This window comes from Pleuronectes platessa, chromosome 10 (assembly GCF_947347685.1).
Source record: "Pleuronectes platessa chromosome 10, fPlePla1.1, whole genome shotgun sequence".
Taxonomy (NCBI): Eukaryota; Metazoa; Chordata; class Actinopteri; order Pleuronectiformes; family Pleuronectidae; genus Pleuronectes; species Pleuronectes platessa.
Genome location: NC_070635.1, coordinates 24,475,580 through 24,501,898, shown reverse-complemented (window position 1 = coordinate 24,501,898; position 26,319 = coordinate 24,475,580). Strand labels below are relative to the sequence as shown.

General features: G+C 40.0%; 1 protein-coding gene across 1 annotated transcript; it reads left to right on the top strand.

Annotated features, from left to right (window-relative positions):
* Positions 1-390: 390 nt before the first annotated feature.
* ube3d (ubiquitin protein ligase E3D) lies at positions 391-20,972 on the top strand. Its single transcript, XM_053433275.1, has 10 exons — positions 391-677; positions 2,947-3,158; positions 3,707-3,797; positions 6,311-6,533; positions 7,407-7,479; positions 7,561-7,639; positions 8,167-8,275; positions 9,567-9,709; positions 13,159-13,297; positions 20,423-20,972. Exons 1-10 carry the CDS (start codon positions 586-588, stop codon positions 20,441-20,443), a joined length of 1,182 nt encoding a protein of 393 aa, XP_053289250.1. The 5' UTR covers positions 391-585; the 3' UTR covers positions 20,444-20,972.
* Positions 20,973-26,319: the final 5,347 nt, after the last annotated feature.

The following is a 26,319-nucleotide window of genomic DNA, read 5'->3' as shown; positions in this document are numbered from 1 at the left end:
AGGCAAAGGGTTGTAGTTCTATGTGCCAGAATATAAAAGACGAAAACATGTCACAATTTACAATCCTTCCAAACACTACTGATTAAAATTGATGTGTAACAGCTATGCTATTAATGAAAAACATGTTCATCTGTAAAACTGTGTGGCAAAAATGCAAAGAACCTGCACCGGCATCATAGGTGTTTTTTTTAAATAGGTATCTGATCACACCATAACTTGATGATTATACTCTGAAATGAACACTGTCGAAGAAAATGTGTTAATCATGGAGGACTATTGTGTAAAAGCTCAAACGTGACACCTTTATAAGACATTTGTCTCTAAAATTTGAAAGAGGGGTTGAGACTTTTTTATTTTGAAACATCTGACCGGATGCTTCTCTCTCTCTAAGGTAAACTTGACCCCCGATGCTGCCGTCACGCTGCAGACGAGTAACATTGTCTGAATTCAACCTGATCAGTGGGATATACTGTTGTGTTTATTTCTTGTGGATTAGGTTTACTTTACAAAGTCACACAGCGAACTGAGCGTTGACTAGTGGATTATTTATTTCAGTAGCTTCTTCCCAAGTGTCGCGGGAACAGAATGGCGGGTTTAGAGATGCAAAGAAAAACACATGAGGTCGGAGTTTTCTTAGAGCTGAGGAGGAGGCTTCATACTGGACTCTTCATCGTCAGGTAATTATGAACCAGTAGAACAGTCTGGTGACTGTGGTATGTGTTAGCTAATCCGATGAGGCAGCTATGCTAATAAGCTCAGTAGCATAGACTCTGTGTTCGAACTCAGCCAACTAACAACAAAGCTAACTAGCCAACTAACTGGTTTCAGTAACATCTTCCAAACTCTAGCTTTAGCTCACTGTTGTTTTGATTTTAACAATTGGCCTCATTTCACTGTTACCCCCTACAGAAGCGTCAGCTTTGGTTATTTACAAAAATATAAAAAAAAATTATAAAAACACTAGTTTAACTGTTTCATTGACTGTAACACAGTCAATGCACAATTCACTATTATTCAGATCAGTTTTTCCCCAGAAGTTTGTTGTGTATGCTTATTGTATCTTAAAAAATGTAGAAAAGCAGCAATTTTTTTGAAAAATGTGCATGTCAAATAAAACTGTAAAATATACTATTTAACTCCATAACATTTTTTTGACACCAGATACATTTCAGATTACCATTTTACAAAATATTCCAAACATCAGCTCAGTCATAAAATATTATGATTATATTATTATAGATTAAAATATAGCACAGAACATTTGCTTCCCCCTGACTAACTGCAACATTTAGGTACAACTTCATATTTATACTTCAATATAACGATTCTGATGTATAACTAGAATGGGACTCAGTAGAGAACATACCTCCACCAGGACCCCAAAGTCCCCTTATGTTACCACATTTATATTCTCTAGATGCAGATTTGTCATACCAAATTGTACATACCCACAAAAATCAATCTTCTTTACATGACAGATTTTTTTTCATTAAGATTTATGAATTACTCTCGGGGAAAGTGAAAAAAGCCCTATCTCACAATGATAAAGAAAGGGGGGGGCGACCCTGTCCTGTATCCACAAAAATGTAATGGATTCTTCCCTGACTCATACTGCACCTTCCACCAAGCTTCTTTGTAATCACTCCAGTCGGCTTCACGTAATCTTGCTTATAAACAAATAAACAGGAGTGAAAACGTAACCTACTTGACAGAGGTAACACTGACAAGTGGAAATTCTTATTATTTCATTCTGATCCTGTTCTACTCCTGAAGTAAAAGTCAGAGTTATACATAAATCCAGCCAAAATAATCTCTACCCAGTTCACATAATAACCAGAGTCTCACTCAGTGTCTCCTGGCATCACACAATGTAGCCTAACTATCAATTAACGGCACACTAGTAAAAATGTATGTGATAGAATGATGTCATAAAACAAGAAAGTTAATAGTATTATATACTGTATTTGGAATGTGTATCTTCTGTTCATATGTTTGAGTCCTGTCGTAAACTAGTATCTAATATTTATTGTAATAAAATATTAAAAGATATTACATAACTTCATGCACATGTGCAGTTTAATATACGGTGGCAAAGATCAGAGCCATAATGATGTGTGTTCCTACTCAGTCTTTAATAAGGGGCATTTCTGCTGGCCGAACGTTAATGTAGTACACCCGTTACAACAGTAGATGGTGCTAAGGAGATATGTCGTATAGCAAAGTGAACCATGTCCTTTGTGCTTAATTTACAGTGGATGCCTGGTACTGTACAAATCGTATTCTTACTACTATATGTGAAATTATGTGAAGACTATAAGAGCTAAAGGGAAATATTTCTCTGACAAGGACATTAAATAAAAACCACGGACGACTCAGAGATGGACTGTAAATGAGTGTTGGTGTAAATGGAATAACATTCCTTGGAGTGCATCCCTGTCACCAGAGGAGCTGCTCAGTCTGCATTCAGTTTGTTGTTGAGTTAAAACAGTTTTTCTCTCAGCGTGTGGCCCTCATGAGTTCAGCCATTATTACTCAGTTCTTCTTTTAGCTGAGACAGCATCATCCAGCAGGAGGTAGAGGCAGAATATATGATTGTAGTGGCATCATTTATAACAGTGCTTCACCGTATTAAGCTCAGTTCTTGAGGGGAAAGTGGAACAGCCACTGGACTCTCACTTTTAGCTTCTCTACCTTTTAATAACTGCTGCCATTCAAGAGAACTTGGCAATGAAGGAACACATTGTGTGCTCCTAACAGACTGTAAAGAAATACTTTATACTTTCAAAAAATCTCAGATTTCTTGTTTTATTCAAGCAATAGTTTTAAACGCAGAGAGAAATCATGGCATCATTATTCCATAACCACTTATCTTGCAGCCAAGCCGTAATTCTGTGGTGATAACTATAAACCTGTGCTTACATAACTCCACTCCTGTCTGCTCTCCAGGAAAGACGGAGCCGGAAGTCCTGCTGATGTGGTTGTGACAGGTGGAGATTCAGCGCTCTGCCTCCGGACTCTGAAAGGCGACCTGAGCGTGGGTTTGCCATCAGGAGTCACCTTGGATCCGGGATCCTGCATTCCGACATCCGCAGGAAAATCCTGCGGAGAGGAGCTACATTACAGACTGCGCATCAATGTTGCAGAGAGCTCAGATGAAGGTAAGTTCTGGGATGAGAATGGAAACGTATCCAGAGACATGTGATGTCCCTCTGCTTTGCTAAACTCCTTTGTGCCAAGACGAGAACAAAGTCTTTCGGTGGCTATTTAGAGCTCGCTGTCTATTCTAAATTAATTGGACTGAGTCACTTGGTCATCTGAGACAGTGCAGCTGTAGATTTTACTCTCAGGATACTCAGCGGCCCACATGCAACTATCATTGGAGTCATGAGAATACTCCTTTTTTAAGTTTTTGAATTTATCTCATATCATCCAAGTTGTCTCCAAAGTCATTGTATAATTATGATATTCCCCAAATTCCATCTTTGGGCATTTCCTTAGATTATTGTCTGACTACTAGTGTGAGATGTGATTTATAGCAAAGGACAGTCACTGACGAGTCCAATCCAAATGATATTTATGGCCCCCTCTCAGGCCAAGCCACCGCCGACACCCAGCATTCTATCGATTTTTGTGCTCTGTAGTACAAGGTTACCACCCTTTCAGCTAATCTGCCTCATTTTTTTTGCTTGCCTTTGGCCCTCAACAGAGGCTTCTGACAGTGTGATGGAGACACTCCGGGCAAAAGAGACTTATTGCTTCCACTGCCAGGGCTGCATGACCAGGCTGCTGGAGGACAGGTGAGGAACAGACGGAAGGGGGGGTCATGAGCGGAAATGGGTTTTTTATTCACACCCTCCTCTGCAGGAAGAGGAGCAAAGAGTTTATTGATGGTGTGACCCAGCAGTGGAAGCGATAGTCTGAGAAAGAGAAATTGATGGATGGAGCCGGAGCTGGAGTCCACAGTTGTCAGCCTGACTGGGTTAGAGTTATAGAGTGAGTGTGACGTAAAGGTCTGCACCACCTATTCAAAAAACAAAAAACAACAACACTAAAAAACAATTGTTTTTCTTACCTCGAGGTGGTTCAGCTGGACAGGGGTATTGTTCTTATTGCCTTCAGCTTGTAGCTTTCTCTGGTCAGCAATGTGACATGCTGAAAATTGCAATAGCTGCATTACACAAACCCTTGCCCTCCGGCTCTGTTTCTCTGCAATAACCCACTAAAAGTTGCCAAGAATTTATTTTTTTGCTTTCAACTTGGTCTAGGGAAGTAAAAAATGTCAGGATTGAAGTGAAAAGTTATAATTTCAACAACATATTGCAAAATAATGCTTGGTAACAATATTTTGTTGGGCCGCTCTGAGGTATTAATGCTAGCATTGAGTGCAACCAATCCAAGGTGCCCTCTACAAATTGTGCAGCCTGAAACAATCCTGTAGCAGGTTATAATGCTTAGTTTGAATTGAAGATTTAAGAGTTGATTTGACTGTATGATTGCTCTGGAGGCTACAGTTTGTAATGCTGTGTTGCCTTATACAATAGGTGTTTCCAATGTTATGTCCACCCCATTCATTTAATTGTAAGTAGGCTAAATAACTGAAATACCTCTGTATAATAATAACAATTGAGTTGCACTCAATGGACTATATACCTCTGTCAAGGCCATACAATCCTGCTGATTATCTGGTTCTTACAGTAGAAATATAAAAGAAAAAGTAAATAAGAAACTGGATCCACCCCATAGACTGTAAATACAGATGGACAGCATGTCATCACTTCCTCCTGGCATATTGAGGATGAAGACAAAATATCGGATACGGGGATTGCCATCTTGCTTTATGGAAGTCATTTTGAGCCAGACTTTGCACAGAAGTAGTCGTGGTGGGGAGCGGTGATATCAAAGTCCTGCTGGTCAACAAGCTCGACGAATTGCAGGTCATTTGAGCATGACTTTGCGTAAAATCATCAATCAACTAGTTAAAACCAAACTTACTGGAAAGATGAACATTTACAACTTTATTTGTACTCGAAATCATGGGATGGTTACCCTCATTTATAATGATATTGGGTTAAATTACAGAAATACTAATGAAAATGTCACAATTAACATAAAAACGTTAAAGAAAACAATTGGAGAAATCGAGATATCAAAATATGAGTAAAGAACATGACTTTACAACCTTAAAATACAAGGCATAGCAGTTAAAATAACTAGGCCCAAAATATAAAATTAAAGTGCAGTTATGTAAATGTTTGCAACTGGAAGTTAGAAGATTAATGTCCAAAGGGTAGAATTGTTTTCAATATGAGGAGGTAGCGAAATTGCTGGACATGAAGTCAAATCCAGTTCTTTTCATCTGTTTGTAAAGAACTACCTAAAATTACAGAAACCGTCTTTGAGAAGAAAAAAACTATATTTATGCTTTTGCTTTTTAGTCCCATCTGCTAACATGGAGGAGGCAGGATTTATGAACAAACTGCAGCCAGCCACCAGGGCATGATCAAGTTTATTTGGCATTCCTTTCCCTGTCTTTTTGTCCATACAGTATATGATCAGCCCCTTAAGTCACAGCTGCACTTAAATTGAATGGGTTCCTAATGGATCCAGATCCCATCTTTTGTAAATTGGTTTGTAGTTTTTGTTTAATCCTGCTAATAAACAAACTAGCAAACTAACAAATAGACACGGGTGAAAACATAAACTCCTTGGTGGAGGTAACTAAAGCCTTCAAAGTGATCATAAAGTTGAAACTGAAACATTATCACCTTCATAAAGGAGTGTTGTATTAGACTGTGTAAGCAAGTGCTTTACTGGATGGAATTACAAAAAGAGCTGTATTAAAGCTGAACTAATCAATATTCATCGTAACAATGGCTCAAATGTAAACGTGCAACGTTCCCGCATGAAATTATCAATCATCTCTTTAGCTCTATTTACTTCTAAGTTTTCAGCCCATTGGTTTGTTTCTTTGGCACTGATCATATCTGCCTCATCTCCAGCTGCAGGAAGTAGTTTCCTCCAAAGAAGCTTTGATAATCCCACAGTGCACTCACTTACTAGCAGCAAATGGCTGAACACAAGGTTAGCAGCTGGCTGGTGGAGCACATAGGAGCATTAAGCAGCCACAGACCCTGAAATAATTTTAAGATTAATTTCTCCTTTTTGGTTACTGACCTTCGCTGATCCTCGGAAAAATCGCTGCTTATTATTGAGCAATAACAGCTCCCACTGCAGCACGAACCAATTACTACAGTTTCCACATGGACAGAAAAAGAGAGAAAACCCCTAACCCTTTTTTCCTCTCTTTCAGAGTGTTTAAGAGAGTGCTTCCTCTCCCTAATGGCAACTGGAACGCCCTTGTGGATGACTGGTGTTGCCACTCAGATCCGTTCGCCAAGGAGAAGTTGCAGCCCAGACCAGAGGACTGTTTACTGGGCGACACTTTCCTCCTCTTGGCCAGAGATGACAGCTGTGATCAGACTCTCACAGAGGAAGTGAGCCGAGTCAGCACAGACGACGGTCAAGATTCAAAGGTGACGGACATGTAACTCAAAGTGATGGTTCGTTGCTTTAGCTGGAAGACAAACACTGAAAACATCATTTCAGGATCTTCACTGTGTATTGTGGACGAGTAGTGGGGCCGGGCATAAGAATAAGACAAGAAAAAAGATGACACTGGAAGATTTCCTTCGGTGAAATTTTTCTTCAGAACAGGTTTTAGTAACAGAAATTATTTTCTGAGTATAAACACAGTGTCGTAATCAGTTTTAGGTATTTGAAAAAATTGTGGCAAAAAAATGTGTCTATTCAGAAGGAGGAACCACAGACGCTCTGACGGATGGAATACTTGCGGCTCACAGCACAGTTGTCAGGCGTTCGACATTTCAACATTATTCAGAAAATATGAAAAGAACACTTTCTCTGATTTAGTTTGACATTCCTTCAAAGAAAATTGTCTTATGCCTAATCTTATAGTTTAGGGAATTTCTAAAAAGTCAATTTTTTTTTTTAAAGAGACTAGGTCTGAACAAGAGTGAAAAAGTAAAAGCGTAAAAACTCTTACTTATTTGCCGCAGTGACGGAGGAAGTGATGGAAGCACAAAATGGTCAAAAGATATTGTAATAAAACACAAAATTGGATTTATAGTGGTACCATAAAGTATACTCACCCACTGACACTCAATCCCCACACGGCCGCATCAGTGAAGTTAAACTCTTTAACACTTTAGACGAGGATTGAGCTCCCTGTTTTTCTATTAGTCATTCTCTGCATGAGTGACTCTGTGCTTGACTGTAACAGAGAGAAATAGAGAGCGAAGAAATGACAATCTGCCGACCTTATATCTGTCTCTCCTCGTCTCTCCTCCACCCTGATGATATCTGGGTTTTACATTTATTCCTTATAGAAACCCTGCCGCCGGCTGGTACTCATCTCCTGTAAGAGCTGTTCTGCAGAACTGGGAGAGGCCGTTGCACCAGGTACATATTGTTCAATTTGATTTTCATACATAATCATAATTTTCAGTTGTGTACATGAGATTTTTCCATTGTATCTTACAGGGACCCTGAAATTGTACTTCACACAAGTGTTGGTGGAGCCTGCAGTGGGAGACAGGAAGACAGAAGCCTCAATTAAAAGGCAGGTTTTTAATCCAAGCTCTGAGTGGTGATAAATACTGTAGCCAGAAAAGGCTGTTTCATAGGGAGATAAATTGTAATGTATTCTGCTGAAGGTTTTTTGGGGGGAGTAATGCATAATGCCCTCTGTGTTCAGGCGGTTAATTAAAATAAGGACACTGTTACAAATTTAGTTCTGAATTAAACATTTAATGTCTGTCATTGTGCAAGTTTGAATGATTTTTGATAATGCACAAGCAGTAGGCTTTTTGTTTGGGGATGAGGAGGGATGCCATACCCTTTAAACCAAAATGAACAAAAAAACATGCTGCCAATTACCGGTCAATTTTGCCATCCACTCCATAATCAATCCTGTGCATGTGCATGAACATAAAGAGTCACATCATTTTCTCAGAGCAAAGCAAGAAAATCACGTCATCCTGCCAAAAGTTATTGATTCCTCAGTGTTGTTTTGGTTAAATGTCTGACTGTTGATATGGTTTCCAAGGCAAAACTAGGAAATTAACAAATGTTCTCTCTTTTGGACAGATCTGTCTTTGTGGAGAGGACAATAGCAGCCAGACTGTCGGAGCTGTCCAACTCACTGAGCACCTTCCACTTCACTGTCCAGACTCCTGATGAAAAACCCTTCTTATTGGTAAGAAGAAGCGGTTGTAATCAGATAATCAGGAAACACGCATGACGGTTTATTAAAAATAGACCACTCGGTTATTTGAGAAATGGGAAGGAGTGATACTGCAGGTTCCTCAAGTGATATAACAAGCTGATTGACTTTGGTTCTAGTCGAGAATCCTGCCAGGTCGTATACTTCTTTAAAATCAGCTACACATGGATTAGTAGGTCTTTGTAAAACAGTAACACACTGTAGCAACAATAACAGGATTGTGTTGTATTATGGTAGTATGTTTTATATATTAGACATTTTCTACAAAATGTATTTAAACTGTACATACGATTAATTGTGCTTGAAATTAGACAAAAATTGAAGAAATTATCTGATACATATAAATTCAAAGACCCTGTATTATCACAGGGGAGGGGGATTCACTATTTATCCCTGTATTTTGTTAGTGCTGAGAAAATGTATAATAATCAGTTTTTTTATGCCTCTGCGAGAGCCAGTGGCTGGAGGCTGTGCGTCTGTCTATACGTCCCATGGTTGTAATTCGCCTCGAGGGAATTTATCAACTTTGGTACAAATGTTCACTTGGACTCAAAGATGACCTGATTATGCTTTGGTAGTCGAATGTCAAAAGTCAAGGTCTCAGTGACGTCACAAATCCCTTTTTTTGGCTCATGAACATTCTAAGAACGACTTTAAGAGAATCCTTTCAAATTTGGCACAAATGTTCACATACACTCACAGATTAACTACTTACATTTGAGCATTGCATAAGAGTAAACATTTTTTTGGTCTTTTGGACATGATACCTGAGGTCTGCCTTCAAGAAAGGTCTTCAGATATTGACCAGTTGGACTCAAAGATGAACTGATTACGTTACAGTGGTCAAAGGTCACAGTGACCTCTTATACTGAATATATCTTTCTTCCTTTTGCCTTATTAATACCCAGTATGTAAAAATGTATTGAGGTAGGAACAGTTTGCCACAAACTGTATATGTCAAGAGAAATGATTTTACATCACCTGGAATATATTATATGGAAAACACATGTAGCTGATATAGCAGATGAAAGTTACATGAGTCATAAGATATTTAAGGGATTAAACACTGTAAAAAATGTTGATTGAGCTTCAGAAAGCAGAACATGAGGCTCACTAAAAGCACATTATGGGCCCAAAGTGTTACTCTGATCCTAGTCAGCATGCGTAGACATGTTGAGCTAATGTGATGGAGTGTGATTTCTTCCCTGGATCACGTTGGGTATGTCTCTCTGCGTGTTAAGTGACCTGTTTGCTCCTCCCGCAGCTCTGGCTACTGAACAGCGATTCCATCATAGCGTCAGTCCCGGAGACGTGTGACGGGACTCTTCACAGTCCATCACCCAGAGCTGCCAGAGCCCTGAAACTGCTCTACGTAGCCTGCTCCAACCCGGGCATCATGCAGAGAGAGTAAGCAAGGACACTTCCTGCATCTTCCACCACATCAACTCCCCAGCCCCCTTTTAGTTTGCAAGCATTGTTTTCATCTTCTTGATCTCATCCTTTCATCTTTCCAACGCACCCACTCAATCCCAAGCTGTCTGCATGGGATGAAAGACGACTGTTGGCGTGCAGGTTCTACGCTAAGGGTCCCCGCTCAGATGTAATTGCCTGTAATTTTGCAAATGAGATTGCCATCAAAGGTGTTTATCATCTCAAAAGTTGTCAGTTGCATAAGCCGAGCTCGTGTTTGTTGCACATACAGGGGATGTTGTTTTGACTGGAGCGAAGCTCTGTGTACCTTGCTGTGATGCATCAGAGAGGTGTGGGTGGATGTGCTGCATGTGGTTCTCCATGCTCAGTACAGCAGCACCCCACTGGAAGAGCCTTCCACCCTCATTATTTTCATCTGTATCAGCACTCAGCTTTTTTTCCCCCTCCTCCTCCTCCGCCCTGCAGCCAGAGAGAGTGAAGGCAGAACAGGGAAGTTTTGTTGTTTCCAGCAGTTTGACAAGCCCACTGGCTAACTGAGGGAGAAATGGTAATTAGAGGCAAAGCTCGCATGAAAGGAGAAAGGCTTGTCTTCCCAGTCGAAGCAGTATGAGTCCATTTAAATAACATGATAAACTCTTTGAGCTGAGTGATAGCCGGGAAACATTCGTACTGTAGAGTATGAAATCGCTGATCCAACATTACCCATTGCTAGATCCGAAAATAAAAAGTGTCTCCTGTTGTTGCTCTCTAGTTGATAAATTATGTAATGGAGACACTGGGCCTTATGAAAGAGCTGTTAGTACGAACCGATTTTTTGTTAAGTTGTGCGTACGAGTGATTTAGGAGAACTTGGCTAGTTTTCTTTCAGGTATGAACAGAATGCCCTTCTGGTCCAAATGTGTTTTACAAGGCGCATGCTGTTAGTCAGATGAAGCTTTTATGCCTCAGGGCCAGTGACAACCAGTGGCCAGAGGCTTTATGTTTTCGGGTTGTCTGTCCATCCGTCCCATCAACACGAACCCGTGAATGTGATATCTCAAGAATCCCTTGAGGGAATTTCTGCAAATTTGGCTTAAAACATTCCCTAGACCTTGGATTTCGTATTGGTAGCCAAAGGTCAAGGTCAATTTCTTTTTTACATCTTGAGGGAATGTCTTCAAATTTGGTACAAATGTTCACTTGGACTCAAAGATGAACTGATTCGATTTTGGGGCCAGGAGTTCGCAGGTCAAGGTCACGGTGACCTTGACCTGCAAACTCCAGGTGTTCCTGTGAATGTGATTTATATTAGGACTGCTTGTAGGGAATTTCATTACATCTGGTACAATTCACTTGTATCACTGATAAACTGATCAGATTTCAGTGGTCAAAGGCACAGTGACTGGGGGAGAAAAAGATTGTCGAAATATGTACCCTGAAATTGCTCTGGTTGGCAGATGAATAGAACCGCAGTGCAGTAATTCTAGTTCAGTCATTTACACACTTTTCTGAAGATAGAAGTGTTGAATCTGACGTGGCATGTTCCTGCCAACTCAGCCTACAAACAAATGCCGCAGAAATTAACAATAAGATTATAAACATATTCTTGCATGAGACTCACTGTTTCTAAACTATCACAATCACATCTTTTAAGTATCAACATTATGTATGAGCAATAAGAAAATATCCCCGTTTAATCATCACTTATGAAAAAGGCGTGAGGTATCTTTTGATTTCACCGACTTTTGACATTTCTCTGAAGTTTCGCTAAGCTAAATGTTACCCACACTTCACATTTCCCTGCTACATAATTTACCATTCATCCTTCATCACTCATCTCTGACATTTTTAAATTAAATGTTATGCCTGGGGAGCTGAATTCCCAGGATGATGACCCTCTTATTCAGGGTATAGTTTTAAGTTTTAACCACACACACTGCAGCCAGAGGTTGCAGTGTGTGTGGTTAAAACTGCCAATAATTGGCTGGAGAATCAGTGAGCCAATGCCAAAGTGGATTAAGCTTGTCACTAATGGCAGTGACTTGATTATGGGTTGAGTGAAAGTCGCAGGCACCACCACAGGCTGGTACAATGGAGAAACAAGAAGGCCTCATAGATATAGAAATTAAATCTAATGGAAATTATATATGCAACTTTTTTTCCCTATTGAATTAATTCTAGTTAATTGATTGATCATATCCTACATTAACTCCATGACATTGCACAGAGTCATGATGTAGACTGGATCAATATGTAGACTTCAAAAGCTTTAACCTGATTAAGACCCTAGTTGTTGAGTGGCTGATATTCCGTAAAGAGATCTACAGAAACCGCTGTCTGTATGTGGAACAAATATCTTGACTTTTTTGTTTGTATTTTTTATCTTTGCATTCAATATTGATAACAATTTAATAATAGGTGACCAGCGCTCTGTAGCAGCGGCGGCTTGGACTCATCTACATAACAGACACTGTTGATCATGACAACAGTGTGTTCACAACAACGTCACCAACAACCTATTCTCCAGCTCCGGGCTCTGTGTACTGAGTCGAGCTACACTGAAATTTGAATAAACAACTCTTTGTGCAGCAGCGGCGGTGCAGCTTCAGGGTTCTGCGGAATCCTGCAGCCGCTCTTTACTTTTACAGTTTCAGAAAGAAAGCAGTAGCCAGTATCACCACAGACCATCAAACATCCATGCAAACGTCCATCCATTATTTGTACCGCTCTAGAGACAGACACTCACATTGACACCTATGACAAATGTCGAGTTTCTAATTAACCCCAAACTGCAAGACTTTGGACTGTGGAAGGACACTAGGGTTCCCAGAGGAAACCCACGCAGACACGAGGAGAACATGCAAACTCCACACAGAAAGACCCCAGCTGAACCGGGATTCAAATTGCATGAGGCAACAGTGCTAACCAGCGCACAACCATGCTGCCCCCAAATAAAAGAGCCCATTCCAAACAGGCATGTTTAGAACAGGCACTAGACCCTTGTGAACAATGTTAAACCAGCAGTGATGTCTTAAGTAGAACTGTCGAACTTTGAGAATAGTTTCTCCTCTCAGAAGCTGCGCAGATGGCTTAATGTCACCCAAACAAACTGGATCAGCTCCACACTCTGACAGGGCATCAATCACTCTTCCTCCTCTCTTTTCAGTCCCCCCATCTAGCTATACACACACACACACACACACACACACACACACACACACACACACAGATTGATTTGACTTATACACTCACCATCAATTCACTTTTATGTATCCCTACTTATCCATTTTAGTTAACAATTTAAAACTGCTTAATTAAAACGGCATGGAGAGTGCTTCAATTTGGAGATTTGAAGCAGCTATTTCTAAGTTCCATTCTGATTATATAATGCCTTGACAGTCGCTGTAAATCACCCCTGCTATGTTTTTGTGTGTGTTTGTTTCCAGCGTTGTAACTAGTTGGGAGGTCAATGTCATCGGACATCCTGTGGTGCTGCCGCAAAAGGTGTGCGAGGAGCTACAGCAAGTGATAGATGACAGCAATTCTACACTTCCTGCGTCGATGCGTCACATGAGGTCCTATGAGGTGAGACAGTTGTCATGTACTGTAAGTGAGAACAGATTATGTATGATGATACTGTGTAATACAAGCAGAGAGATGCTCTAATTCACCCGTATCCTTTATTAAAAGCTGTATTAGCAGTAACACTTTTAGCTGACAACAATCACTTATTTCAAATACTTCTTACTTACAGCACCTCTCTCTTCCATTATTCACTAGTGCCTGACAGTGTTTTTAATCCTGCCTTAATTAATTTCATGATTCAGAGCTTTCAGTTGCCAGCTTCTCTTTAGGGATTTACTATGCAGGTCAAATGTGAGGTTTTACTTTTGTCAGCCTTATTCACCTGTAATTGTGCAAAATGGGTATATTTAGCCGTAGTTGCAAAGGAAAGCCCTTTGACTAGAAAATAGGAGGTGTGCTTTGCTGACAACTCTATTCTTTGAGCTGTTTTAAACATAGTGACGGGGGCAATTAGCACCATTATCCTGCACCTCCTGCTCAGAAAGTTTAGAAAGCGTCTGCCAGCACTTAAACAAGTTTTTCATCTTCTGAAAAAAAGAAAAACCATAGCTGAAAAAATGTACAGCAAGCTAATCTTGTAAAACAGCAAGACACCTACTGTTGTGCATGTGAAGCTGCTGTCGTTGGCAGCCCAGGCAGTCTGCGGGTGTTCAGGTAAAGGCCTGACAGACAGCAGTGGAGATGGCACACTGAAAAAATATAAAGTATTAGAGAAGTCCAGAACCAATCCTAAGTATGAATATTTGAACAATTTTAAATAATTGTTAAGTAAATCAATAAATAGTTGAAATTCAATCCTTGAATAACTTTACTCCTGTATGTTTTGACAACCTTCGCCTGCGGATTTCATTGACTAACATAGTTTAATAAAATCTGCCATTCCAGCCAGCAAAACCACCAGTCATCAATGAGAAATTAGCCTGATTTTGTCGACCTCTTAGAGGATGTGGAGTTTGGAACACAGGGTTCACTTCCACCAGACTGCTATTTTAATTTCACCTAGATTACTCTCCTGTCTTGTTATAAGGCTACTGTATCTCAAACTTTAAAATGCTTAGTTTAAAGCCCAGAGGATGACAACCTAATGAACATTTCTGAGCTTTCTTCACTTCCTTCTCTGACACATTGTGGTCATATGATGAGCAGCTTTGTTGTTTTCTGAGGTAACAACATGACAATTGCACGGAGGGGAAATTAGGCTATGTTGAAATGGAGAAGGCTGCAGATAAAGCGACCCAGACGTCGGACACAGTATCTGTCTGGTGGTTAGAGCAGAAAAAAAGAGTGTGATAAATGGACACAGTTGAACACTTCCTGATAGTAGTGTGCTATAGGCAGCAGAGGAGGAGAAGGTAATGTGATCTTCTGGCCATCTAGAGTTACCGGAGATGGTCTGAGAGCTTCTGAGAGTTTGTGTTTAAAACGCTGATTAAAGGCCCTGGGAATGTGGAAGCTTAAAATGAGAGTTACATTGGCTGGAGACGATGACATGAAGATATGAGAGAGGAAATGGTTGAGGGAGGGTGTTGTGAGCGGTTGGTCTTCGTATTGTTAGCTGCTAAAAGGCCCCCCAGAGCGGAGCAAATGGCAAAACCATACACACTCACTTCCATCATTATAAAGTTAATATATAGTGCACATATAAAACCTATGATAAGGTTCTCTATCACTAACATATTTTTGTCCATTGGAGAACGCAATACAAGAAATGGGCTCAGGCAGGATATGGAGAATTTAACTCGGCTTTTTATATCACTTGAAATGTAATGGTTACATTAAGGATGCTGCTCTGCCACACAGATGTTTGCACATTATTCTGACTGATTAGATCTCAGCTCAGGTTGAAGTAAAGTGGAGCTCTGCTGAGAGACCCTCTGCACTAATACAACTTTTCCACAGCACTGTGACATGTAATGGCTGTACAGTTACATCCAGATGCACCTCGGTCTATTGCATAGTACAAACTGCTTTACTGCGACACTTAGTAGAGTTGAACCATCATTTATGTTATTAATTACACATGTGCCTTTGTTTCTATGACAAGTCAACATGTCTGATGTGAAAGGGGCCTATTTGAATGGTGATGATGATGAAGAAGGTGGAACTTTTCAGGTGAAACAAAACTATCAGAGGAGAGTAAGGAGGAATGTCAATCAAGCTCAGCCTGTTTGCAGTCTAAATATGAAATGATAGAATATGTGTTTGAGTTCAATTCAGCTGCTTCACTCTTATGGTCCTGGTAGTGTGCATGTTGGCTCACTGTCACACTTGTATTGGATTACTGGGACGATTCAATGAAATAAGGCTATCCTTAATATTATAAATAACTCTTATGCAAGGTTATGTTTTTGCCCCTGTCCGTGTTGGTTGATTGGTTAATTGGTTGATTGGCTGATTTCTTGATTGGCTGGTTTATCAGCACAACTACGCTAAAAGTCCTGAATGAATTTCCACAAAACTTGGTGCGAGGATGGGACATTGGCCAAGAAAGTTCCCATGAAATGTTTTGTGGTTTCTTCCCCTTAGAGTTTTTTCCCGTCGGGACACGAAATTGCGATTGTGAAAATTTGCCACACAACATTTACAAAAGTTGTTGGGCGATATGGGAAAAATATTATCATGATATTTTGTTTTCATATCAGTCGATATCGATATATATCGCGATATAATTTAAATAACCCCCGATTTTTTTTTTTTTTCACATTCGAGTTTGTGTATAAATGTTTTTGCTTATTTGCGGGAAAAAATTCTTGTGCACAAAACATATTTTACTTTCTCGTACAATCACCCTGTGCAACTGCACTTTACCTAGAACATTCCATACAAACCACTACAAAAGGTTTATATAATATACATACTAGCATTTTATTAATTTAATTTAAAATTGTATTCTATTCTTTTTATATTTCTTTATTCCCTTCTCTACCTCGTTATGATCGCCTGCAGCTGTACCAACAGAATTTCCCGGGTTTGTTGATCAATAAAGTTTTATCTTATCTGGACTTAAGTCAGCGCCACTGCACTGAGGCGCTTCATTCCACTGGTCAACAAGTGACTCTGCTCCTCTGATGTTTTCTAATCATCTAACACTTACAAGTGATCTTTATAAAAACATGATGAATTCATGTTTATATGGACTTGCGTCTGTCCGTCCGTGTCGTGTCGTGTCCGTGTGTGTCCGGGAACAGACACCATCCCCCTCCCTCATTAATCTCCTCCTCACTTCCACAGAGACGTCATGGAAGCTAGACAGGGAACCATTCAAAAATTGATTCTGTGTTTTACAATGACGAACGAAGGAGCTGCAATCGATCATTACACCGTCTCAGTCTTTCTGTAGCCCTCACTGCATCGCACAAGGAGGGACTGCACTTTGTCGAAATAAATAACTTGCGCCAAGATGCTTGCGTCGCGATTCATTGCTCGTGGACAAATGGATGAGAGGGGGCATTTATCAGCAGAGCTGGTGGTCTGCGATGTTCTCCCATTCCTGTTTACAGCAGGATATCTGCTTGATGATATAATGTGCTTGTGATGTTCTCTTATCCTGACGATAAAAGAAAATGTTGTACTTCTGGCATGTCATGTTGTTTATCACCAGTGTGATGTAAGAGATTTGCTGAATTAGTTTTTAGTGTATGAAGAATGAATACTGTACTAATGGTGTGTAGGATGCCCTGAGCCTGAAGTTGCTTTGGCATTTGTACAATACAAATATTGATCTAAACCAGTGCCTTTTTGGGGGCTTTTTTTGGTCAACTATATCAACATAGATTCATCTGATGGGAGTTCAGTTAGTGTCCATGAAGGGGATACATGGACACGTATTGTTCTTGTTCCTAATATGCTCTTGTCAACTGATTTTAAAGTGGATGTTACTTTGCCCTAGAAACAGTGAGTAATGTCCCCAATGTTTTCATTCAGTTGGATGTAGTGAGTATGAAGTTTGGTTGGTTTGGTCAAGGTTGCCCCCACAGACTTTGAGTGGAGGCAGGACCTTTCACCCGTTGATGCATTACTAACTGGTCATTCTTTCTTAGCAAATGAAACCATTGATCTATTACTTTAGCTAACCATTTCGACTTGCATGCTTGCTTGCTCAATTGTGTTTCTACTGTGGCAGCTTATGGCTTTAAGGTATTTGAACTCAGGTTTGTGGAGGTAAATACTGTGAAGCAGTATTTACCTCCACAAACCTGACAATACATTGGCGAAAGATCAAATCCAGCACAAATATGTTGGATCTGTATTTTTCTCAAATACATTTTTAGTTTTCTTATCAGTTGAGATTTCTCCACAAAACTTTATGAAAAGTTGGTTAACATATGAGATGACTAAAGCCTGACTGATGGTTGGCTGGTAACAAATCGGCAAACACAGACATTCGTATCAGCATTAATGTCTGCATTAATGGGATGCTCTTCATGAATCATGCATGCACTCAACAACTAAGACATAGCATTCAGGCTAATCACAAGGCACTTATCAGTTCATGTGTCCACAATTCAGAACCAATTGTTGCCATTCCTTTTCTCGAGACTGAATCACATTCATGGGGTAGGGTGGACACATGCCAAAAGACAATAATAAAATGCATCATTATATTGAGATCAGTGGCTTTGTTCATTTATTCCCTTGGCTGTTTCATGTTCCTGCTTGAACTGCAAGATGTTCTGAGTTTTAATTTCTGTGGAGCAGCAACATATTTCTTTCATCACTCCATTACACTTACACATCTTCCTGTCTCTCCCTTCATGTGGGAACTGGGGATGAAATATTCTCTGTTCTGCTTGCCAAATTTGGAGTGTTATGATAACAGAGTCGTGGGCACCAACCATCAAAGACTGTGTGTGTTTGCTCAAAGGACTTCCTTAACACCAGCCCTGTGTCATTGTCGCAGTACCTTTAAATGCCGAGACATCTGTAAAGTCCCTTCAACTAAAGAGCTCTTTTGTAGAGATGGAAAATAAAACTACCAAAGGTAATCTCTTGCGACAGTGATGTTATTTTATATATATAAATATATGTGTGTGTGAAGCTCCAAAGATTTTCATTGACATCAAAGCGCTGTTACACCCTTAAGAACATTATCATCAAGTCTACTGGGCGGACCTACCATCAGGAGCCTTGCCTGTTTAAAGACCTTCATGTAATTTTGACTCTGTTGAATACAAACTGAGGGCCCTATTTTATTTGGCTTCTCCTAACAGTTGAGTCAAAAATAGAGCACTCACCGAGAGCAAGTAGGAAGTACTGAGTCCTCTGATCAAACGCTGGCTTGTTTTCATGATTTGTCCTTAAAGCCTTTTGCCAGCTGGTGGCAGAGCTCAGAGTTGACAGGTGATGTGGCACAGTAGAGGACCCACCTGTAGTGTTCCAAAGTTAGCTTTGCTGGCAACTTACCATCATATCCACACATTGGCAGTAACAGAGATTACTCATTTGACTGAATTCGACAGATGTGCTGGATTTGTTTCTTTGTTTGAAGTGTACATACAAAGAATGTCCAGCAAGGTCCTAGCAATACCAGTGTTTGCCCACGATTTTAATATTTAAAAGCGTTTTGCTTACTTGACTGTAGACATGTGTTGTTGTTAATCACTTACTGGTTTGAAGATGACAAGGCTCAGCTAGGAAAAGGTGATCTGCTCCAATCAGAGTATGAATCGATGACCGTCATGGGGTCTTTGCTTCCTGGGTTTTTGAGTGTTGAACTCCAGATAAATATCTAACAAATCTATTCAGACCTTTAGGTTGGACTTTTACTTTTATTGTAATGTGTAGTCAGAATACTCGGATTCTCGAATTCCCGACCAGGAAAATTCACATGAATGCCATCTCAAGTGAGACCAACAATTTGGATAATCTTCATAAGTTGCTGATGTCATCACTTATAAAACAATTGACAACTTATCCAATGTTTCTATTATGTCTCTTGTAAACACTCTCACAACTACCCAACTGTAAACTTTTTTGCTAATACAGACATTTTTTATATTTAATGTGCATATGTTTTAATTTATCTGTATGCCTGTCACACCGGATCCTTTTTCGTTTGCTCATAATTATAATGCAAATACTGTAAAGAGGTGTCACTGTGTTGTCTAAACACTCTGTCTAAACACTCTAAATACATAAATACAACACATTTTTTTTACACATACTGACACATAAATACACGTAAGTTGGCAATATGACATCACAACTTGGGAAATGACACCATGTGAATGCACAGTTAATATTAAAATTAAATAATTCAGTTTTAAAATACGATTTTCGGTGCTTAGATCAGGAACAACTCCAGTACTCCTCTCTTTCTGCCGAGGTTTTATACATTAAGATTTGACACGCCCCAAAAGGCTTTTTTTGTGTCTGCTGCTGTACAGCTCCACAGAACGAGGTTTGGTTTTTGTTTCTTGTTAAAGAGCATCTTTTCAAAGTAAATAAGAGCAATACACACTTTATCCTTCTTCATTTTCTCAGCTCAAACCATCACAAGCCAGCCACTGTCCTCCATCTACACCTCCATTGCACTGTTTCCTTATCACCCTTTGTCTTCTTTTTCTGGGACTCTAAGTTGTTTTAGCAGTGGCTCCCCTCTAGTTGCCGTGTGTTATCATTTGTATGAATTACCATTGATGCGCTTGAGTGTTGAGCAGGCATTGGCTTGGGAATGGAGAAGACAGGGCCTTGAGTGAGGCAAATGCCCTCATCCATCATCCCAATATAGAGCCCTCGGTGGAGCGCAGCCATTGTCTGCAGCAGGCAAACACCCAGGAAAAGCAGATGGAGGAAGAGAGAGAGAGGCAGGGAGCGAGGACCGAGCACCGAGCTGAGCTGATTTGTTTTCTGGGCTTTGTTTATCTGAACATGTGTTTTTGAAATTGATTAAAACTCTACCACCTGTGGTTTTTTATTGATGGACGTTAACCGCAGATAATGTGTTGCTGTGCCAATCAGCAGACCATTGAGATCCACTACATCTGTGCTTCGTGGAACCAATATCCTTATTTTTACAGTAAAAAGTTTTTAAAAAAGTTTAAAAAAAAGTTAAACTGTTTTCAGTTTATTCTCATGCATCCCAAGTGTCCATAAAAATGTAACAAATTCTTAATCTGTTTTTAGGTGGCATACCTGAGACTCTGAGGTGAAAGCTCAGAAACCATGACGTCATGACTCTACTCGTCACTCTCGATGGAGAATTCAAGTGGAAGCTTAAAGTAGAAACTCATGTACATATGTTCGCATATGTCAAGGTGATATCCTGCACAGATTTCCAGTAATGAATAAGAATGGAGATAACAGAAGAAGAAAATGCTTGTCTTGCGTTGTCTAGTTGTGGTTCCAGGCTTGTTCACATGTTCAGCAATGCATCATCACCTGCAAGCAGATTCATGTTGACACAGGTTGTTGCCTAGCCGCTTTGATAACAGACATCCAGTAAATGCTAAACTTGAAATAAGAATGACATCAAACTTTTTTTTTTTTTTTTTATAGATGCATTTCTTAGTAATGTTTCATAATTTTGTATCCAAATGTGTTATTATCCTTGTATAAGTGTAATGACTAATACCTGTATTTGTACAATTCAAACAGTTTGTCCATTTCAAAACTCTTGCTTTGTATATTTCTTACCATGGGCAACTAAAATATAATAAAATGTTGTCTTATGAAATTATCGCCTCTTTCATTCTTTTTACTCTCTACTGGAGAGCACTGCTTGTTGATATGTGGGACATTGTTCTTGACTTGGCTCTTGATAAAAGCTTATTATAGAGACACTTCAGCCCCGGGGTACAGCAGTGCATCCTCCACTCCAGTGTAATTACAGCTTGTGGAGCTAGGTGTTTTTTTTCTCATTGTGGGTTTATTTGGGAGAGCATGTCAATGCTTGATGGTATTTATGTAACGTCTGTGGTAGCATGGATCGTTGTGAAATGGTATGGTTAAACTCTGAAAACAGGCCTTTCAATTTGAAATGTTAGTCACTCGTCAATTTCAAGGCTTCATCTGGATTCGAGACGGACAACGAGTTATTACAGTCTGCAGTGTCAATTTAGGGAAGTAAAATATTCATCATTTTATCAGTCCTTTTTGATACTTCACTCTAAAATATCTTTCTTAAATCTCTTTGATGTTCTGCCATTAAGTTTTATTCGTGTTCGCCAGATGATGAAACAATGAAATTGACATTTCTGGTCTGGGAAATAATGTTTGTTAAAGGCTGCAAAAAACTGTGTCTTTCCATTAACTACCATTATAATCATATTTATCCAATAGAGAAAAGCTCTGCTTTAAGGCTGGATGTGAGTGGGGTTTTGAAGGTTTTCTGAATTGGGGTTTCACTAATGCTCTTTATACCTGCTTCACATTAGCATATTAACATCATTGTGAGCAGGAGCGTTGTGTAAGCATTAAGTAAGCTTTTAAATCAAAGCGCGGCTGCATGTAGCCTCGTAGATTTAAGACACTGAGTCTTGATACTGTGAGATCTATATAAAAAAATAACAGTTTTATGTTTTTACATAAATGCTGTGTGGATCAGATGAGAAAGGTGTAACAAGTCAAATCTATTAATCATCAAAATCTGCCTGCAGAGTTCAGTCAGTGGAGTAAACCAAAATCCATGACTGATCACTGGAGCTCATGATGCCTCACCTCTATTCATGCCTGCTGAACATGGCTTCAGTGTCCATAGTTTATCTGAGCAGCAAGGCAGCATAATGCTGGACTGCATCTATTTTTACAAGCTCTTCGTAAGGCCAAGGCAATTTTTTTTGAGTACATGCCTGGATCTGCTGAATGCTGATGCTGCAAGTGACAATTACTTTTAAAAATAAAAAGAAGTATTGTGCCTGCTGAGGCGGCAAAGCAGAGAGTGAATTGGCTAATTAAATACGTCTAACACTGAACCGTCAAGGGGTTCTCATTTCCTTTCTGCCCTTTCTCCACAAGTGCAAATGAAGTAGGCTCTAAATAACCCATTTGTTTCAAGACCGCTGAGCAGAAGGAGCTTCTCCACATTACTGGCTGCCGCTGCTGTTTTGAACACCGACAGACACAGTCACCCACTAGCCTTGAGGAGCTATATGCATTCTTTGTCTTTCTCCCCTTGATGATAGACAATGGAAGTGTCAAATTAAAAGTTTTTGGGCCAGAACACCCTGGTCTGTTGACACTGTGAAGCTCATTAGAATTTTCAGACTCTTATCTCGTGAAAAATATCGGTCTGAACAAAGGTCTACTTCATCTTGAGCTTTAGTAATTACTTGTCCATGGTGGAGGAGAGATTCTGCTTGCTCGTGTTTTGCTAGCATGCAGGAAATACTATATAAGGACTATGAATGTCGGCAAAAAAATGTCATTGGAATCCATGCAATAGCCTTTTCTTTGAGATATTTGGTAATCGAAAAATGCCGCTACTGTCGAAACAAATCTCACACTAAAAAAATCAAACCTGCTACTGTCATCAATCATCTTGGATATTTTGTTTTTCTCCTGACAGCAAACATATGTTATTATGTTACTATATGTTGTATTCGGCATGATTTGAAAGAATGCTGTACGCAGACACCAGTACTCCGACTGGTCGTAAACTGGGAAACTTAATGCATCCCTCAACACAGAACTCCCTATTTTCTCTATGCCTTTCGTCCTATTCAAGATAAATGTCCCTTAAAACCACCCGTGACGTAACACATTTAGTGATCAGGTCTACGAATGCCACAGTATGAATTTCAAATTGGATTTTCCAGGCCTGTAACTTCACTAATGTGTTTGATATTATTTTCATATTAAGCGAGACAGTGATGTGTGAGATTACAATGTGGCGACTGTAGAAAGAATAAGATCCTTTTGGGAGAGGTCAAGCCATAAAGCTTGTTTCATCCCTGAGAGGAAATGAGGCATTAGATTGAGTTGCCGTTTTAGTCATCCAATCCTAATGGGTCATCTATCCTGAGAGTCCTGGGAGTTCCGTCGAGACAGGGATCACAGAATGTTTGCTCTTTTAACTGAGTCACTCTGAATGTGAAAAATAAACAAAAAAACATCATGATAAACATGGTAATATCTGTAGTTTTCATAGGATTGCAACAGAGTCATAGGATTACTGCTTTAAGTCCCGAGTCTTCCCTTTGGTCCCAAAACAGATATACATGGCAACCATAGGACAAATACTTCCAAATACTTGTGAAACTTTTCATTGTCCTGTCCAATATCTCAACCTAAATGAAGGGGATTGGCACAAAATTAAATTAGGATATTTACTGCTGCCAGAAGATAAGACCTGATCATTTTTTAGATTAAAAAAATGTGTAATTTGTCAAACACTTTGGATTCTGACCATTATTATCAGCTGCAGCTCTACTTTGGTGAATCTTAGCAACACGTCATGATGTCAGCGTGTTAGCTGGGAGCTAGTTAGTATGCTGGTGTTGGCATTTTGCTCAAAAGGCTGATTTTTCAGCCTCAAATAGCCACTAGCATGGCTCTAGGCCAGACATGGGCAAAGTACGGCCGTTGGGCATTTTAATCCGGCCCGCCGAGCTTGTCCAAATATTTAATTTTGAAGAAATTGTTCTTTCTTGTTGTTCTGGGTTGGTACCCTCGGGGTTGAATGCACTTATTGTAAATCGCTTTGGTTAAAAGCGTCAGCTAAATTAAATTTGACTGGGAGTGTGGTGTATAGGGCTCGAAAGGGCACATGATCTCACTTCACTTTTTCGCTTTGCCCTGTGAGCCCTTCTGTAAAATGAGCGGATCAAGGAAACGAAAAGTGGACAATGAGTGCCGAGTGTTTAACGAGGAGTGGACACCAAAATACTTTCAGTTCGAAGTCCAATCAAAGGCTGTATGCCTGATGCCTGATATGCTGAGAAAGTGTAGCAGTTTTCAAGGAGTACAACATCAGCCGTCACTTTGCTACGAAGCATGCTAACAACGCTAGCAAGCAGTCAATGCAAGAACAGGTGGCTACAGCTCAGAGGTTGGCGGCTAATTTACAGACTAAGCAAAAAAAAATTCACCGACAAACTGCGATTCAAGAGTCAACTACCAAGGCAAGTTTTTGGGTGGCATTCAAAATAGCAAAGGCTAGCAAGCCTTTCTCCGAAGGCGAGCTTTTGTTAAATTGCCTTGCAAATAAATGCTTTGCTACTTGTTAAAGGCCAAATCCTTTCATGTAATGATTTTTCCATGTCATTTATATTAGTTCACAAAAACACTCCATCCATCTGGTCCTGGCCCGGCCCCTCTGTCAAATTTTAGAACCCATTGTGGCTCGCGATTCAAAAAGTTTGCCCACCCCTGCTCTAGACTCTGTCCTGTTTCACTGTTTTCTCAGTTCCAGAGTCATGCTTTCTCCCCCTCTAGCTTCCCTCACTACCCTCCTTTAACTCTAGCAACTACCCAAGCCCCTACACCCTACACCTCAGTCTTTCTCCCCCTCTTGAACTCTCCCATCTTGGCATTCTAACAAGGCCATGGGGCATATCAGTGAGGCCTTCAGGGGCTCATTAGTTTGTCCATTGGTCCCAGCAAATCTCAGTGGCAAACTCAGAGCAACCCATGTCAAGCCTTCAAGGAGGTACAGACCACGGAGTCAATCTTCTCCCAGGGTAAAATGACAGAGCTGCCTTAAAGAGCACAAGGCAAAAAGAAAAAATCTCAAAAGAGACATTCAGAAAGCATTTCAGAGTTTATAATGCTTGTGACAGCGCAATTTCAGACAGAAAACTGCTTACTGTCATTGAGTGACTAGTCCAATGTGAAAATACAGTTAGTGGGAATGAAACTTTTCAAATACGTCAGCAGTATTTTTCTTGTTTAGGTTGTAGAATAAACATCGACTTCTGATTTTCACTCATGATGCAAAACCTAATTTCTATGTCGTTTGTAAGGCGGACAGAGACTGAATAGAAAGCTCTGGTCTGACAGTCATGAGACACTTTGAGCTGACAGCTGACAGAGGAGATGGAAGCCCTGCTGGAAGTGGGGTGACAGGATGCTGTTTCTGCCACTGCTGCAGTTTGATATCTCCTCCAGCCCACGGTAAATTGTATTGACTGCTACTTCTGAGTCTGGAGACTGCTGTCAGTGGGGCAAAATTCGTATCAAACTGCTTATCAGTTGGACTTGCCAAGTAAATCGTTTGTGGGTTTGTCTTTCTGTAAGACCGGGATTCAAACTGAACATAATTTCCTACAAGTTGAAGTTGACCAAAAAGATCTAAAGATGAAGAAATTAAATATGACCTATGAAGAGGTAACGCAACACACCCCATTTGACATATTACAGTTTGCTTAGATTACAGTCAGATCTAACTAAGGTTATTATTAACTATTTAGCAAAGACTGATCCTTCAGTCGTCTCCCATGAATGAGATGGCAGCCGTGCATGTCTGGTACTGCTGTAGGACAGGGAGGATCTAAATGAGGGATGGGATAGAATTGGGAACAGGATGAGATGGAGCTGAGGGACGCTAACAAGGGGCCAATCTGTCAGCATTCATGGCCAAGACAAATGGTCCAATCTACACCGATTCATGTCTTCTCTGCTCATCTCATGGGTGTAGCTCTTGGTGTTGCTATTGCCGTTCTTGTAGTAATATCAGATTCTTCCTTGTGTTGTGGTGGATGTGAAATAGCCTATTATCTTGACAAAGGTACATTATAAGAAATCTCTACCTAGGTATTTAGGAACAAATCATCTACATTAACCTGAGCAATGTGTTCAAAATGCGTAGATTAAAACAAGACTCCAGATTTGTTGGGACAGATGGATGTTGAGTTGGTTTTCCTCAAGAAGCTGAGCAACCTAGAAAGAATGTGTTTTGGACTGTGCTTGATTGTGTCACAAACCCTGTCTTTCTGTTATTTTACTCCGGTCTTTTCTTTTTTTCCTCAGTATCCTGTAAATTTTATTAAACTGATTCATCACATCCTGGTGTGTCTCTATGTCTCTGTTCATGCTGCTACTTGTCAATATTGCACACACTCCTGTTTTCTGTTAACATTAAAATT

Bases quoted from the DNA above. Each gene is read 5' to 3' on its own strand.
- ube3d (XM_053433275.1), top strand. From the start codon at position 586: ATGGCGGGTTTAGAGATGCAAAGAAAAACACATGAGGTCGGAGTTTTC. The intron at 678-2,946 runs GTAATTATGAAC...TCTGCTCTCCAG, and splicing joins ACTGGACTCTTCATCGTCAG to GAAAGACGGAGCCGGAAGTC. The intron at 7,640-8,166 runs GCAGGTTTTTAA...TCTTTTGGACAG, and splicing joins ACAGAAGCCTCAATTAAAAG to ATCTGTCTTTGTGGAGAGGA.